At 45.4% G+C, this 18,787-nt stretch overlaps 1 gene segment (V, D, J or C); it reads right to left on the reverse strand.

The window, feature by feature from the left end:
• Positions 1-573: 573 nt before the first annotated feature.
• The window catches only part of LOC122456469, an 89,316-nt gene continuing 71,102 nt past the window's right edge, over positions 574-18,787 (reverse strand). The window contains 1 exon segment of the V gene segment in view: positions 574-1,055. Within this exon segment, the coding sequence occupies positions 697-1,055 (359 nt within the window).

The following is an 18,787-nucleotide window of genomic DNA, read 5'->3' on the forward strand; positions in this document are numbered from 1 at the left end:
AAATCTACACCTGTCTTGAATGATCCCAAATTTGTAGGCACCAGATTTGAGCCACTTGAAAAGCTTCTGCTTTTGTCAGCTAATATCTATGAGTTATAGAAAGGAGGGGCTCAGGTTCTGCTGATGGGGTTCTCTGCAGGTGAAAATAGTTGAAGGGAGACGTTGGGGGCGGGGTGTGTGGATATGGAGGGTAGGGGAATACGCCCTGCCGTGGGGGTCTCTATGAGGTGGAAATGGCAGTGGGAGGACATGGGGGTAGGGATAAGTTGTCTGTGACATGGGACTGAATGGGTACTGGAATATCAGGCAGATGTGTCTTCTAGAGCTCCCGAGGGGTTATAATAGGCACGAGGTGTCCGTATCTCTAGGGCAGCTTGGAAACCCTCAGCCTGGCTGTGAGAGGTGGGTTTAAATAACACGTTTTAATTCATACTCTTTAATGTTGGTTCCATCAGCCTGGGCTATGGGGGGTGGAGGGGGGAGGAAAGGCGGGGAGCAGGGGAGTGAGGGGCACAGAGTGTATTAGGGACAAGGGAAAGTTGCGGGCAGGTCTCTTCTCCCAGTGCGGTCAGTCAGGGTCTGCAGTTGTGTGTGTGGGAACCTCGCAGAGGAAGCCCAGGGGAGGCGGAATTTAACTTCCCTGCTCTCCCCGCCGCGAGCTGTAGAGCTGCAGCGCCCCCAGCGGAGGGTTTGTCCTTAGCCGGCGGGGGCCGGTTTTTGTCTGAGCCCAGCCCGGCTTCCCCGCACTGTGTCTCTCGCCCAGTGATACCGGGCGGTGCCCTCGGCCCTCAGGCCGCTCCCCTGGAGATACCGCAGCTTGTTGGGGTTGTCCCTGGAGATGGTGAATCGGCCTTTCACTGAGTCGGCGTAAAATTGTTGGCTCCCATCCGTGTAAATGCGTGAGACCCACTCCAGCCCCTTCCCGGGAGCCTGGCGGACCCAGCCCATCCCGTAGCTGCTGAAGGTGAAGCCGGAGGCTTTGCAGGAGAGGCGCAGAGAGTCTCCGGGCTTCTTCACACCCCCTCCGGACTCCACCAGCGTCTGGGAGCGGACACCTGGGAATAGAAAGATATTATACATCGTATTAATATTCAAAGCAATAATAGACTGTTCCCCTGCCCCGCCAATGCGTATGAGGGGAGGAAATACCTTCCAAAGCCACTGCGAGGAACACTAACTGGAGCCAAAGCCTCATTTTCCCGGGTGCTGGAGGGGAAAGTTCTCAGGGGGGCTGGCTGGTGACTGCACCGACCCAGGGGACTGCGGATTGTGTCTCCGGGTGCAGCCTGGGCAGAGAGAGGAACAGATTTAAACAGGACACTGTCTCCCGCATTTGCATATCCCTCTCCTTATAAGACACACAAACTCCTTCCCTGAGTGATCTCATTTCTTGCCCTCGGATTCCGAGAGAAGGGGGAGTTATGTGTCAATGTGTTTAGCGCTCCGACTTAAATCCTACTGAAACCCAAATGTGTCAATGTGTTTAGCGCTCCGACTTAAATCCTACTGAAACCCAAAGGGATTTTTGAGTGGCTTGGATCGACATCGGATCAGGTCCCATTTGTTTGCATGGAGTCCTGCACAATGGGAACCTGGTCCTGAAGTGCTCCGGAAAGGGGCTGTCAGAGCAGAAGGAGAGGAAGACGGGAGTGAGGGATTGTAGGAGAAAAGAGAGAAAGCAAGAAAGGAAGCTGCAGTCCTGGTAATGACAGCCAAGCGCTTCTAGGCCCCTTTCAATCATCATCACCATGATCTTCATCCTCCTCCTCATTATCAGCTTTGGCGCATTCTCAAACTTTGCCAGCAAATATTTTATAGAATTGTTCTCGATAGTTCCTCATCTCTAACGAGGGGACAGCAGCATTTCCTTGCCTCACAGATGTTGTGAAAGCAACTACATTAAACATTAAGAAAAGGAGGACTTGTGGCATCTTAGAGACTAACAAATGTATTTGAGCATAAGCTTTCGTGAGATACAGCTCACTTCATCGGATGCATCCGATAGCTCACGAAAGCTTATGCTAAATAAATTTGTTAGTCTCTAAGGTGCCACAAGTCCTCCTTTTCTTTTTGTGAATACAGACTAACACGGCTACTACTCTGAAACCTACGTTAAACATTGTGAGGGGCTAATATATTACCTCAATTTGGGGCATTCTAGCACCTGCGATAAAACTTGGAGTCCTGAATCACTGCTATTCAGTTATAATATTATAGTGGATAATAATAAATAAATTATAATAATTTATTCTTTTTGTTGTGGTTTGGCCAGGGAGCCCCGTTTTGGGCCCCACTAGTCGAAGCCCTGGGCCATCTCAGGACAAACAGATGTTCCCTCTCTAAAAGATCTGTTTGTCAGATATAATTTATGTTGCATCAGTCCCAGCACATGGGGAATGTGGACATGCTAGGTATGGTAGGGTGGGCTGGGGTGGGTAGAGAAGGGGACCCGCCCCGGTGTGTAAGTGGCAGGGGGACAGGGTGGGGAAGCCCCTCTCATACATGCCTTCTTGTATGAGCGTGAACCTCTACGTTGGGTAAATTGCCTGGAACAGGAAAGTGGAGGTGACAGACAGGGATTGGTAGATTCCCCTGTTTTCTGTCTTTTCTCCTATGCAGATTTTGGTGCTTGATCCCCTCAGCAGCGACCTGATTCTGAAAGCGACAGGGCAGGTTTTAGTCAAAGCGCAGGCCGGTTTCCCTCACTGTGTGTTCGGCACAGTGATACCGGACGGTGCCCCTGGTCTCAGGCCGGTCATTTGCAGATACAGCAGGTTTTTAGATAAGATTACACTTTTATTTACAAGTTTTGAAAAATGTAATGTTTCTTTCATGGGTTACTTGTGCAGTTCTACCTCTCAACAGACTAATGTGCACATAAATCATGGGGACAGTGGACAACACTGTTATAGGTCTCATCCCACACTGCTGTTTTAAAAAGTACAGCAGGTTGTTGGGGTTATCCCTGGAGATGGTGAAGTGTCCCTTGAAGGGCTGTGCATAGTTGATGGTAGTTGAAGTTGGGTGTATTTCCCCATCCACTCCAGTCCCTTCCCAGGGGGGCCTGTCTGAGCCAGCTCATCCAGTAATCGCTGAAGGTGAACCCAGAGGCTTTGCAGGAGAGGCGCAGAGAGTCTCCGGGCTTTTTCACATCCTCTCCTGACTCCACGAGCTGGACCTGGGACCGGACACCTGCACATTGAGACCTGGCTCCCGGTGAGATTGATACAAAACCTGGAGGCTCCCCGGTGTCTTCAGGACAACAATGTACAGGGGGAAACAGTTGCAATCAGAAGGAAATGTAGCCCAGTGGCATGTTCCTGTGGGGCTTTGCCTGGCACTGCACAGACACTGGGGGCTGCGGATTCTCCACCTCAGGCCTGCAGGGGAGGGTTTGTTTTTAAAGAGGAAGCTGGGTGAGGGAATTTGCATGGCCTGCTTTAATCAGGGAAATAAACCCTAGTCCCAAATGTGTTTCCTGGAATAGCAGAGCGAATATCTACTGAGAGTGAGCTTAGAATGACCCTGAAGTGTTAGTGGGGCACTGAGGTAGTGGGGGCTGTGGTGTCTTTCCCCCACCGTCGAACAGCTGTTTGCTGGCGCTCTGGGAGGGAGGGGAAGGAGTGGGGCTGCAGTGCGTTCTGGTGAGGAGGCGGAGAAGAGGCAGGGGCGGGGCCCTGGGGAAGAGAGCGGAATCAGGGCAGGCAGAGCCCCGCACTCCCCTACACATTCCCCCTTCAACCCCAGCTCACACCCTCAGCCTTGACTGCCCCCCCCCACATCCCATGCTCTGACTCCTGCACCCCTCCGCACCAAATGGGAGCTGCCCCAGGTAAGCGCTCCGCACTCCAACCTCCTGCCCCAACCCTGAGTCCCCTCCCGCACCCTAACTCCCTCTCAGACCCTGCACCCCCAGCCCTGACTCCTGCACCCCCTCACACAACCACAGCCACCTGTCCTCCATGACTCCTGCATCCCCCCCATCCCCACCTGCACCCCTTGCACCAAACGGAGCAGTCCCTGGTAAGTGTTCCACACCCCAAACCCCTGCCCCAGCCCTGAGCCCCCTCATGCATCCTAAGTCCTGGCCAGACTCTTCACCCCACCTTTTTTTTACTTTTTTTTACTAAAGGGCTCTTATCTGAAGCACTTTACAATCATTAGCGAACGGTACACACAATATTTGGAAAGATCATTAAGTGTCCACCAAGACCCCCAGTGATTTTTCAAGTGGCCTGTGGAAAAATAAGTTAGATGACAACAACAGTCAAGGTACCTCCCTTTATTTTCATTTACTTCCTATTACTTATAGGAGGAGGAGGAAGGCAAAAAAGAATGAAAAACAGGGACGGGGGGAGATAAGACAGAATGATCTTTTTCTTGGCTGGGTCCCAAGGAGAGGCCCAAAAATGAAACTGAGCACAGGGCCCCACTAACTCTAAATCCACCACTGAATAAATCCCTAGTATAACTCCCAATATTTCAATATCTCTCCATGTAGGATGAAATGTGTAGGGGATTTTTCTAAAGCACTTACAGTATTTAGGAGCACAAGAACTGTTGATTTTTCCTAGTGTTCCTAGGTGACTTCAGAACTTCTGGAAACCCCCCTGAGCCCATGAACTGCAGAGCGATCTAAAATGACTTGTAAACAACCAACGAACCAAAGAAATGCACAGGAGAGTCCAATCAGGAAAATGCAGACTCTCAGCAGACCCAGCATGGTGATGGGATGGGAGTGCAGCCCTGTAAGTCCCTGAGCTGGATCTGGGGACTTTGGCTTAGATGCCTGAGTTGGGGTTTAAGTAGGGAGTCAGATCTGGCAGCTTTGCGTATTCTGGGGAGAGCCGGGCAGGTGGGAAATAAAAGGTGCTGAATTCAGTGAGGAGCGCAGGCAGGGGGAGTGGCTGAATGGGGGTGTGGAGCTTCCAGGGTCAGGGTGTGGCCTGATATAGAAAAGAGGAGACCAGAACCCTCAGCAGGAAATAGGACTATGGACAAAAAGAATAGGGGAAACTGTTCTCTCAGCCTTAGGACACTGCCTACAGAAGGGGATGTTTCTTTGCTCTGCCTTGTTTGCCCCTGCCATGTGCCAAAACTGGGTGCCCAACTCTTTCTAATATTCACTCCTGCCAAAGGCCATTGCATGAACAGAAGTTCAGCAATGAAGGATGCAATCTGCCTCAGTACTATCAATCTATCCCCCTTATGGCCTAGTGTAGGATGGGTCTGTCCAAGGATGCGTGGCTTGTGCTTAAGGCACCGGGCTGTGAATCACGAGCTCTGGGAACTTCCTGGTCTGGGGCAAGTCCCTGAGGCTGAGATTTTTCCAAGCAGAGAAAAGGAGTAAGGGACCCAATTTACATTGCAATGCCATGGGATCTGGACGCAGAAATTGTCTAGTTGCCTTTGAAAATCCCAACCTAAAATGGCTTTTTCATAGTTCAGCATCCAACCCTGAATATGCCTAGTCAGTATAGCTCACCAGGTCTATAGGAGCGGCCTTGAAAATATTCAGGGTTCACAAATGACCCTTTAACTTTGCCCCTCTGTGCTTACGTGTTACAATGACACCTTTAATTGTTCCGTAGTTTATTGTTGCACCTTAGAGACTAACAAATTTATTTGGGCATAAGCTTTCATTGGCTAGAACCCACTTCATCAGATGCATGGAGTGGAAAATAGAGTATGCAGGTATACATATACATCACATGAAAAGATGGGAGTTGCCTTACCAAGCGGGGGGGTCAGTGCTAATGAGGCCAATTTGATTAGGGTAGACGTGGCCCTTTCACAACAGCTGACAAGAAGGTGTGAGTATCAACAGAGGGAAAATTATTTTTTGTAGTGACCCAGCCACTCCCAGTCTTTATTCAGGACTAATTTGATGGTGTCCAGTTTGCAAATTAATTCCAGTTCTGCAGTTTCTCATTGAAGTCTGTTTTTGAGGGTTTTTTTGTTGAAGAATGGCCACTTTTAAGTCTGTTATTGATGTCCAGTGAGATTGAAATGTTCTCCTACTGGTATTTGAATGTTACAGTTCTTGAGGTCTGATTTGTGTCCATTTATTCTTTTGCATAGAGACTGCCCAGTTTGGCCAATGTACATGGCAGAGCGGCATTGCCGGCACATGATGGCATATATCACATTGGTAGATGTGCAGGTGAACGAGCCTCTGATAGTGTGGCTGATGTGGTTAGGTCCTATGATGGTGTCCCTTGAATAGATATGTGAACAGAATTGGCAACGGGGTTTGTTGCAGGGATTGGTTCCTGGGTTAGTGTTTCTGTGGTGTGGTGTGTAGTTGCTAGTGAGTATTTCCTTCAGGTTGCGGGGCTGTCTGTAAGCAAGGACTGGCCTGTCCCCCAAGGTCTGTGATAGTGAGGGATCATCCTTCAGGATAGGTTGTAGATCCTTGATGATGCACTGGAGAGGTTTTAGTTGGGGGCTATAGGTGATGGCTAGTGGCGTTCTGTTACTTTCTTTGTTGGGCCTGTCCTGTAGTAGGTGACTTCTGGGTACCCATCTCGCTCTGTCAATCTGTTTCTTCACTTCACCAGATGGGTATTGTAGTTTTAAGAGCTCTTGATAGAGATCTTGTAGGTGTTTATCTCTGTCTGAGGGGTTGGAGCAAATGAGGTTGTATCTTAGGGCTTTGCTGTAGACAATGAATTGTGTGATGTGGTCTGACTGAAAGCTGGAGGCATGTAGGTAGGAATAGCGGTCAGTAGGTTTCCGATATAGGGTGGTGGTTATGTGACCATCGCTTATTAACACCGTAGTGTCCAGGAAGTGGATATCTTGTGTGGACTAGTCCAGGCTGAGGTCGATGGTGGGGTGGAAATTGTTGAAATCCAGGTGGAATTCTTCAAGGTCCTCCTTCCCATGAATCCAGATGATGAAGATGTCATCAATGTAGTGCAAGTAGAGTAGGGCATTAGGGGACGAGAGCTGAGGAAGCGTTGTTCTAAGTCAGTCATAAAAATGTTGGCATACTGTGGGGCCATGCGAGTACCCATAGCAGTGCTGCTGACATGAAGGTATAAATCGTCCCCAAATCTAAAATAGTTGTGGGTGAGGACAAAGTCACAAAGTTCAGCCACCCGGTGTGCCATGGCCTCATCAGGGATACTGTTCCTGACGGCATGTAGTCCATCATCATGTGGAATGTCGGTGTAGAGGCTTCTACATCCATAGTGGCCAGGATGGTGTTTTCAGGAAGATCACCGATAGATTGTAGTTTCCTCAGGAAGTCAGTGGTGTCTCAAAGATAGCTGGGAGTGCTGGTGGCGTAGGGCCTAAGGAGAGAGTCCACATAGCCAGACAATCCTGCTGTAAGAGTGCCAGTGCTTGAGATGATAGGACGTCCAGGGTTTCCAGATTTATGGATCTTGGGTAGCAGATAGAATACCCCAGGTCGGGGTTCCAGGGGTGTGTCTGTGTGGTTTTGTTTCTGTGCTTCTTCAGGGAGCTTCTTGAGCAGATGGTGCAGTTTCTTTTGGTAACCCTCAGTGGGATCAGAGGGTAATGGCTTGTAGAAAGTGGTGTTGGAGAACTGCCTAGCAGCCTCTCGTTCATAATCCGACCTATTCATGATGACGACAGCACCTCCTTTGTCAGCCTTTTTGATTATAATGTCAGAGTTATTTCTGAGGCTGTGGATGGCATTGTGTTCTGCACAGCTGAGATTATGGGGAAAGTGATGCTGCTTTTCCACAATTTCAGCTTTCATGTGCTGTATATTTATACCTGCTACTGTATTTTCCACTCCATGCATCTGATGAAGTAGGTTATAGCCCATGAAAGCTTATCCCAAATAAATTTGTTAGTCTCTAAGGTGCCACAAGGGCTCCTAGTTGTTTTTGCTAATACAGACTAATATGGCTACCCTGCTGAAACCTGTAGTTTATTGTATAACCAGACAAGACAATGTGCCCCAGAAGCACAATTCAACCTTGTTTAGTGGGGTGCAAAATCATGATAAAGTCACGGTGTGCAAAATTCAAGGGCAGGCCACACCATGACCCTTTACATCATATCTCTGGCATTCCTTCTCCTTAGTTAGTTGGTTAGGGTTTGAAAAGCAGCCTGAAGGAGGGAAAGATAAGCAAGGCTATTTCTGCCTCATTGGTCAATACATAAGGTGATCCCTGCTCTGTCAGCATAGTGGGGTTTTTGTGAGCAATGTGCATTTGAAGAGGACTGAAGCCCAGCCTAACAACTGGAGACTGTATAATCTGTGCTCCTCTCTGTCTAAACAGCTTGGTCATGGCGGAGATTGCTGGCAATGGGCAGGATGGAGATTTGCATAGGAGGTTTTTGTGTTAAGCGCAGGAGGTATCTGCTCTCTGTGTCTCTCGCACAGTAACACAGAGCAGTGCCTTCCCTTAACCGCAGTACCTCTGGGCGCCTCTCTGTCCCTACATTGTGCCTCTGTCCCTTGAGAATGTAAGGAAAGTAAGTGGTGGATTGTGGGTGCTGCCATAAACATAATTGTTGCTATTTTAATAAATATTCCCCATAATTATGAAGAATACTATAAGATGATCGGGGAAAATGTTTGTAAATCTCTATAGAAGTTTTGGATAACTCCCCCTCCTCCTTTAAAAATTGCCTGAGTGATTTAGGAGTGCGAGTCCCACTGACTTTCAATTTCACTTGTGCTCCTAAGTCACTTAGGTGCTTTTTATTAACATCACACTTAATGGGAGCCTCGTTGTTCCAGGCACTGTAGGATTCTATAGCAAAAAAAGACAGTCCCTGCCCATAAAGGAGTCCAGCCTTCTTTTAATACAGAGTCATCAGGTGGGGCCAACAAACAGATTGGGCATTTGAAGCACAAGGAAACAAGGAGACAATCAGAGAGACTGGTTTCAGAGTAGCAGCCGTGTTAGTGTGTATTTGTAAAAAGAAAAGGAGTACTTGTGGCACCTTAGAGACTAACAAATTTATTTGAGCATAAGCTTTCGTGAGCTACAGCTCACTTCTTAGCAGAGCTCACAGCACACCACCTGCCAAGCCATTGTATTTAGGTGTGATGATGGCACAGGTGACGGGATGGGGGGAATTGATGGAGGATAATACAGGGGCCTTGCTGTGCCACGGAATATTTGTAAGGGGCTGGAGCACTGTGGACCTGCCCAGTTTCACACAGTAATACACAGCGGTGTCTTCCCCTCTGAGGCTGTCCATCTGCAGATAGAGGCTGGAGCTGTCCCTGGAAGCGCTGAATCGCCCCTGGATGGCAGGCAAGTAGAAGATGTAGACTGGGCATAGTAGTAACCCAGCCACTCCAATTCCTTCCCCGGAGCCTGTCTCATCCAAGTCATGATAGATGTGCTATGATCAGCCCAATTACAGCACATTTCAGAATAGTGGACTCGCCTGGCTTCCTGACTTCTGGACCTGATTGGGTCAGGACAACCTGGGAGAGGACACCTGAAAAAGAATAATCTTTGAAAAATCTATTTTCAAAATTACCTCTCTGTCCATGCATCAGCAAGAACTATGCCTCCATCTGTCCATCTACCCATTCTTCCTTCTCTCTGCATGTTGGCTGGCTATCTAGCCTTCTCTCTGCAACATCCATCAATCCTTCCCTCAATATGTATGCTGGCTGGCTATCTATCTATCTATCTATCTATCTATCTATCTATCTATCTATCTATCTATCTATCTATCTATCTATCTATCTATCTATCTATCCACATACACCTCAATCTATCTATTCCTTCATCACTGTAGTTTCTGTCCAGATTTCTAATGATATATGCATAGTTATTTATAAATATTTAACTAACATGAAAATCCACTCAGGAAAATTAAGCTGCAGACAGGTAAGGGCACAGCCATAGGATTGGTTAGAAGGTGAAATCAGCAGGTTGCTGGCAAATTGAAGGAACAATCCTCTCTGGTCTATTGAGTTTTTAAATAAGATGGGTGAGTTTTGCATCTTTGAGAGAACTTATATATGTAGATGGGGAAAATGGCCATTTTTTGAAAAGGATAACAAAACATCCTCCTTTGTAAAAATAATGTTGGGGAAGAAAGGAAGGAAGGAGACCTTCATCACTTCCTTTCATTCACAAATACCCAGTGCACCTCAGTAATTATTAGCATCGGCCGTTGTTATTTCAGTTATGTGCCTGTCACAGAAATATAAATTGAGTGATGAAGGAAAACATCATTGGGGGGTAACTCTGACGACAAGTTTTTTCTACTGGTAATTTAACCTTTATTCCTAACCTGATGATTATTTTTAATTAGCAAATTTACTCATTGGACAGGAAGACATTTTCAATCAGAAGAACATTTCTCACCTGCTAGCTGAGCTTATCAGAGATCCCCCAGTAGAACAAATGCAAGATTTTAATAAGGAAAGTCTTACACAGGTAATTCATATGTACTTTATTTGATCACAGGATATAGGGCAGGAAAGAAGAAACAATTTGTGTAAATGTATGTTTTATTGACTATTTCCTTTGCAACAAATAAAACTTACCTGGACCAAATTGGCAGTGAAACCGGACCAAACCAACAAACAATAAAGAGATTTCATAGGCTAAATATAACAATGAATGAAATCTAAGGCCCAGATGTCCAGATTGTGTAAAGTGAGGTAGCTCCACAGAAATCAGTGGGCCAGATCCCAAGTTGGTTTAAGTCAGCATAGATCCATTGAAGCCAAAACCCCTTATCTAGTAAAGTGTGTGTTCTTAGAAAGGTTAATGAAATAATAGACAGAGGTGACTTTTGGGCTGCTTTCCCAATTCTGGGAAGGGAGTGGAGTCTAGCAGACTAGCTCTGGGTGGGATATTGGGAGCCAGGACTCATGGGTTCTAGTCCCAGCTCTGGTGGAAGGATAGTGTGATCTTGTGGGTGGGAGAAGACAGAGAGAAGGGGACAAATTGCTGGCTTTTGCACAGTTTCCTTTCCAGTATTTGAACTGGTCTCAATCATTGTGCCAAACAGATATATATCCCGCTCACAGTAATACGTGCCAGTATCTTCCGGTGCAGCAGAGTGAACCTGCAAGTAATACTCATTCCTGGCTGTGTGTCTCAGGTGATCACTATGCGGGTCTACAAACTCAGGTCATAGACCACGTCTCCATTGCTCACGATGAACCCCATTCATTCCAGCTCCTTCCCATGAGTCCATCGGAACCAACTCTACCAGTTACTGCTGGAAATGGAGCTACCGGACACCAAACAGGTCAACTTGAGAGGCTCTGTGGGCTTTGCCATAGCTGGGCCTGACTGGACCATTTTCAGCTGGGAAAAGGCACCTTGGAAAAGAAGGTTGGTAGGTGAACTGAACACCTAAGGTGAAAACTCCCTTTGATTTGGATAGGGCCAGGATAGCAACCCTAATCATTAGAGAGAATCGATTTTTTCCAAACAGCATTTTAATCCATACAAAGAGTCTGATTCTCTCTTCCTTTCACTGACAGATCGCTGCTGGGTTCCTTGGAATTATTCCTCAACTCCACTAGTGTAAATGAGGTGGGACTAAATAAAAAACCCTGAAATCCAGGCAGATGATAAACTAAGTGGTCTGGCAGTGTACAGCTCCTGCTACATTTGGAGACAGAATTTAGTACCATAAAACCCTCCTTCCCATCCTAGCCCAACTGTCTGCACCAGACACCTGTAAGTTTACTTCACTTACCTGGGAGATTAGCCAAAAAGAAAAGGAAATCTAGACATATCATTTTCATTCTCCTCAACAACCTAGTGGGCTGCAAAAAGCAATAAACACTTTCTCTGTGGGGCAGTTTTTCTGTGAGGATCAATTGCTCTTCTTTATCAGGAAGTTTTCCTACTTCATTTGCATGTGGGCAGTGCTAAATCATTTGAATAAAAGCTGCACTGACCTTTACTCATAAATCTCATCAGAACCCAGAGAGGCAGACCGATGGAGAGACATTAGATCAGTGTAATGGAATTTGGGACAATCCTGACAAAGGAGAGCAATAGAGCAGGTTGACATCAATAGGACTGAAGTGTGAGCTTCGAGTTAATCGGGAACCTGAAATGTTAAGGCGCATAATATTACATTTCCAGAGTATGACACCCAATGGACAGGAATAAAGTTGCAATAACAGAGAATTGATCAATCTATGCATACCAGCACTCTTGAACAGTGAAATGCATATGTGAGCTGTGATTTCCAAAACCTCATAAAAGAGTTGGCTACTCCATTCCTAAACATTTACAGGGGATTTGGGTGCCCAAATCATCCCTTTGAAAATACCAGCCTTAAGTATCTGATGAAGATAAAATCCTCTTGATCATTTCCAGGTTCAGTCTTTATGAAACATTCACCCCCATGCTAAGACCTGTCATTTTGCTGCCACCATGTGTAGTTTTTGCTAAACAGCGAAAAATATTTCCCCATATTTTTCTTTCTAAAGGATTAAACTTCCCTGGATTTTCTCTTCTTACCTAGCAAAAAAAAAATCATCCATTTTTCTTTGAGAGATTATTCAGTTTCAAAAGTATCCCTGGGGATTTTTGTTAAACCGGGGAAATCGATCTATCTATCTATCCCTAAAAATGCAAACACTATCTCCCCACCACCCCTCTCTCTCTCTGAAATGTTCCTTTCACCACCATTACCCAGCAGTTGAGGGGTCCTTTTTGCTCAGTGTAGCAATGAAAGAAGTTTGTAGTTGTACAAACAGGACAGGTATTGCGCAGGAGGTTAGACTCGATGGCTAAGGGCCATTTCTAATTGAGGAGAACTCTGTTCAATTTGTGGCCTATGTACAGGCATGTGAGAGCCAGTGCTCTGACTTCACAGACACACTAAACCATTTCAAACATCACCCACAATTCCAACTTGTATTGCAGCTGACCCACTTTGTGTACTTCAAGAACGCCAAAGCCACCCAAGGAAGCTGGATTCCCCACTGTGCATCTAAGTCCTTTAGCCAGCTGAGAAAATTTCGTTCTACAGGTTGAGCTAGTGACAACCTTTCTTTGTGCTGCCCCCGGGGATTTTTGCATGGCTGTGAGTATATTTCTTCCCACTATGTGTCTCTGGCACAGTAATACAGAGCAGTGTCTTCAGTCTTCAGGCTGGTCATTTGGAGATACAGCAGGTTGTTGGGATTGTCCCTGGAGGAGGTGAAGCATCCTTTGACCAAGTCTGTGTAGTAGATTGCTCCTGAATCGTGCCTAATTTGGGCTACCCATTGCAGCCCTTTCCCGGGAGCCTGACACACCCAGTTCATCGAATAGCTATTGAAAGTGAATCCAGAAATTTTGCAGGAGAGTTTTAGTGACTCTTCTGGTTTTTTGACTCCACCACCAGACTCCACCAGCTCCACATTGCACTGGACACCTGTAAATACAAAAATAAGTAACATCCCCAGTGTATAAACTGAAATGATAGGTAAACACATGTAATTTAAGGGACAGGAAGAAACCTGAGAGAGCTGTTAGCGAGAAGAAATCTCCATAAGGACAGCATGATAAAGGGGATGAATGAAGAGCAAGAGACCCAGAAGCTGCAGAAAGGGCTTTAGTTTAGAAAGTGTCTCTAGGAGCTCTGGCTTTAAACAGAAGGCTTCCGCCCTGAATTTGCATGATTCGCTAGAGGTGCATAAGGTGGGCCTGGAAGGACTTGTGGTTATAAAGCACTAGGTTCAGGCTGGCCTACACACAAACTTGCAGCAAGAGAACCACACTGGTGTAATTCATACCCTTCCCAACCTAAGGCAGAGCAAAAGAGAACACTGTTAACTGGAAATAAAGAGAATCCACGCAGAGACTGGCACTGAAATGTGAAAGGTTTAAAATCAGTTAGTGATTTGGGTGTGAGCCCATGGCTGAGCGGCATTGGTTTTTCAGTAGGAACTGTGCTTCTTTGTCACATAGGACCACAGGACTACACAGGCATTTTGAAAAATCTGGGCTCAAATCCTTGCTTTGCGTTAGAGCCTCTGGCAAGTCAAAATGACATTATTAAGTTATGTTGGTGATGGGGAAGCTATCAGAACGTAGATTGAAGGTGAGGATGTTTGATAAAACTCTCCTCATATTACTTCTGAATGAACTGATAATGTGTGATATGCTGCTGCATATTGTTTTCTCTGCAATTGTGTATCTATTGTTTCTGCTTTTTTCTTTTGTTTAACTTGTTTATTCAACCTCATGCTTGTTTTGTTTTATTGAAGGTTTATTTTTGCTTATTTTCTTTATTTAGGAAGAAAAAGGCTTCACTTCTTGCATTCTGAATCTCCCACTATAAACTTGTAATGACCACTTACATTTCTGACACAAACCCATTTTATTCAATTTTACTGTGCTTATCTTTAGTTGCACTTTTCAAGATTATTTACCATAGAGCCAGATTTCCAGCTCATGCCAATTGGTGTAGCTCTATTGAAGTCAGTGGGCCAAAACCCCAAATGGAGTAAATTGTTCATAGCTCCATTGCAATCAATGGGTCCAGAATCCCAGCTGGTGTAAATCAACATCTCTCCATTGGAGTCAATGGGGCCAGATTCCCAGCAGGCATAAACCAGTATAGTTCCATCAAAGCCAATGGAGCTATGCTTATTTATGCCAGCTGAGAATCTAGACCACGGGGTGCATATCTCTGTAATAGCTCTGGCATGTCAGTGCAGGGACACATTTGTTACTTATATTAATATTACTATTATAGCATTTAAAGGCCACAGTCAGAGATCAGGCCTTCGTGGTGCTAGGTGTCACACACATCCCTAAGGAAATGATGGCTAATGCCCCAAAGAGAGGACAATGTGAGGATGAGATTTTCAGAGCAGCTTAGGGCTATGTCTGCTCAGTACCCATCAGAAATCTACAGGAATGGGTTGTCTAAATTCCCTGGGAGACTTGAAATATCCCACAACAGGTGGATACCAGGGACACAAGTGTGCAGAATGTAGCAGTGAAATAATGATGCTGCTTGTTAGTGTCATAAGCAGATGTTGCCACACACCGAGGGTAAATCCACTTCTCCTTTTTGAATGGCTCTGAATGAGGTTTCTCTCACTATGTGTCTGGCACAGTAATAAACAGCCGTGTCTTCAGCTTGGAGGCTGCTCACTTGCAGAAAGGCTGTGCTGATGGATTTCTCCAGAGTCATGGTGACTTTCCCCTTAAAACTTTCCACATAAGTAGGCACTCCTGTATCTGTGTTAGTCCATCCTATGTAAATCAGCCCTTTTCCGGGAGCCTGTCGAAACCACTGGATTCCATAGCTAGTGAATGTATAACCGGATCCTTTACAGGACACCTTCAGAGACTCCCCTGGTTTCTTAATCTCTGCACCAGACTGGATTAGTTGGATTTGAGCCTTTACCCCTGTGAAGAAAGAAGAAGCAGGTTGAGAATTCTTCTGGCTAGTTCTGTTTTTCCCCTTCCTTGTCCCAGTGAAATTCACCTACCTGGGAGAGCTGCCAACACGAGAAGAAAACTGAACAGACTTTTCATGATTATTCTTCTCAACACCCCCTGCAGTAGCAGAACACTGAGGCTCCTTTTTCTGCAAAGAGCATTATCTGAGGACGAACCGCAATCTTTTAAAAAGGAAAGAAATTTCCTCTTTATTTGCATATGGAGATCGCACCACCCTCAAAAAGTACAGAACCCATGAGCCAGAAGAGTAAGGCTGGAAACTTGCATGATAGACTCAAAGATCCAAGTAATATGAGGTATGCTCCAGATTTATCTCTTAGCTACTTATATGGCTGCATTGCTGTGGTACGTGATCATCTCACAATCTGTAGTGTATTTATCCTCACAACGTACCAGTGAGATAGGAAGTTTCATCCCAGTTTTACACATGAGGCATTGAGAGAGTAAAAGTCTGCTTTCAAAAGATATTTGGGTGCCCAAGGAAACAGATAGGTGCCTAGTGGGATTTTCAAAAGGGCAAACATCTAACTGTAATAGAAATCACTTTTGAAAACTTGACTATGTGTCTCTCTGCATCTTTAGGCACCTTAATACTTTTAAACATCCGGCCCCACTAAATTTCCTTGCAGTCATATAGGAAGCCCGTGGCAGACCTCCCATCTCCTAAATTCTGGGCTAGTGTGTTAATATTAGGAGCATTATTCCTGTCTGGCCTGCAAGGACTAAAGCATATGTTAACTTTGTGTACCTGAGTAACACTATTGACTTCAATGGGAATCATTACGTGAGTAAACTTCAGTATGTGCCAAAGTCTTTGAATGATTGGGGCCTAAGGATGAATTTTCAAATTATAATTTCAACCAAAAATCCATTTCCACAATCAGTCTCCCTTTCTTCTTCAAACAACTGAAGATCTTATCAAAATAATTCCAAACTGCAAAATGTCAATAAATTTAAATCAATAGTTTGGTTTTAAACAAAACCTGCCAAACTCTGATGTGCATTAAAGTTTCCCTTTCCATAAAAAAAAAAAGAGAGATAATAGGCCCTGAATAAGAATCTTTTTCTACAGAGTAAACTCTGACTAGGAAAGAACTCCCCTGCATATCAGAGATAATTACTGGTATGGATACAACTCTAGTTAATTATACTGGGATGCTCAAAAGAGCCAAAGGGAGTTAGGTGCCTAACTTGTGTTGAACTCTCATGGAATTTTATCAGCTAACTCCCTAGCCAGTTTGAAATCACCAGGCATAGTACTAACTCCGTAGAATCTGATCCACAGGGAATTGAAGTAAGTGGAAAGACTCCCAATGACTTCATCTGTTCTTCTCAAAACACTTTGTAAAGGAAAGTAAATATAAGTATCTGCATTACATAGGTGGGGAAACTGAGGAACTACAATGAGTTGCCCAAGATCACATGGCAAGTCACTGTAAGGGACAAGAATATTATCACTGATCACTGATTATTTGTATTAAGGTATTGTGTAGGAGCTCCAGTCCATATATAATTTTTTTTCTTCTAGCCAGTATAAAATGCTTCACAAAGAAAGGTAATGATATTAACATCCTAAGTTAAGAGTTTAGTCATCCAAATCTAGGCAGATTTCGAAATTACAGCCTTATTTTCTATAAATCCGTCTCTTTTAAGGTGTCTCAGCTTGAGCAACCAAAAACTGAGATGCTCAAAATCGCTATCACTTTTTGTAGGACACCGTAGTGCTTCTGTTTCACTATTGGGGTGTGCAGATATGTTTCCGGTTAGTATGTGCAATGAGCCATATAAATAGAATTCAGAGTCCTGTTTCCTGCTGCCCCAGGGGCTCTCCTGTGGTCAGGAGATTGTGGTTTCCTCTGCAGATAGTTTTTTCATGACTCTGACATATTTTCTTTCACTGTGCTTCTCACAGCAATACACAGTGGTGTCTTCACTTTTCAGCCCACTGATCTCTGCATAGGCTGTGCTGATGGAGTTCTCTCTGGAGAGGGTGAATCGCCCTTTAAATTTGGAGGCATAGTCAATTCCACCAGAACTTGGGTTAATCCATCTGTAACCGTGCCTTAGCGGGTCACAACTGAGTATGCCAAATGCAGGACGAACTGCTGAGAAATAGGGCAGATACACCCCAAGGCTGGCGAATCCACCATAGGATATACCAGACCAGCAACAAAAGTAAACTTTTATTTCACCACACTGACTAACAAGAAAACATAAAGGCAGTTTCCTCAGGCATTCCAGTTCTTATATCATCACCAAAAACACTGGATTCAGAGATGAGTGGTTCTTTACAATCCGTCTCACCAAATAATAATTTCTTCTGATCCCAAAGGACCAGCCACACACCCAGGTCAATATATAACTTAGATCTTACCCAAAAATCACACTGGTGCCAATCCCTTAGTATCTAAAATCTAAAGAGTTTATTCATAAAGAGAAAGAAAGAAAGGTGAGAGTTAAAATTAGTTAAAAAGGAATCAATTACTTCCAGTAATGGCAAAGTTCTTGATTCAGGCTTGTAGCAGTGATGGAATAAACTGCAGGTTCAAATCAAGTCTCTGGAGCACACCCACAGCTCGGATACGTCATTCAGTCCTTTGCTCAGAGCTTCTGTTTGTAGCAAAGTTCCTCCAGAGGTAAGAAGCAGGATTGAAGACAAAATGAAGGGTGTTTCCAGGGCCTTTTATAGCTTTTGGCATGTGGAGGGTGTGACAGAGTGGGAATATTCTTAATGTTTTCTCTAAATACTGCGTGGGTGCCTCAGTTTCCCCTAGGCATTTCTTAAGTATCTAGGTGTTGAGATAAGGGTGTGTGATTGTTACAGAGCCCTAGAAGGCCAGTGTGATGCTGTTTGCACAGAGAATGGCCCACACTCTGTCTCCTGGCAAATGATGGCCTGGGCCCCTCCTCTGCAAAGGAGCCAACTGAAGGGGTTGGGGAACAAAGAGATCAGGTGGCCTTCTGGCCCGGGAAAGAGACAAAGGCCAGAGGAGGGGCTGGAGAGTTTCAGTTTGAAGCTGGCTGGGGAAATGGAGGGAGGCCCAGATTGGGCTCTGGCCTCTTTGCACCCCAAGACGGACCTGACTGAGGGGTCCTGTTCTCTGTACCTACAAGTTCTGTTTTAGACCATGTTCCTGTCATCTAATAAACCTTCTGTTTTACTGGCTGACTAAGAGTCACGTCTGACTGCGGAGTTGGGGTGCAGTGCCCTCTGGCTTCCCCAGGACCCTGTCTGGGCGGACTCACTGTGGGTAAAGTAAAGTAAAACTATTTCCCCATGGTATTTCTCCCTTCCACCCCACCCCCCACTGTTCCTCAGATATTCTTGTTAACTGCTGGAAATAGCCTACCTTGCTTGTCACCATGAAAGGTTTTCCTTCTTTCCCCCCCCTGCTGCT

This window comes from Dermochelys coriacea, chromosome 13 (assembly GCF_009764565.3).
Source record: "Dermochelys coriacea isolate rDerCor1 chromosome 13, rDerCor1.pri.v4, whole genome shotgun sequence".
Taxonomy (NCBI): domain Eukaryota; kingdom Metazoa; phylum Chordata; order Testudines; family Dermochelyidae; genus Dermochelys; species Dermochelys coriacea.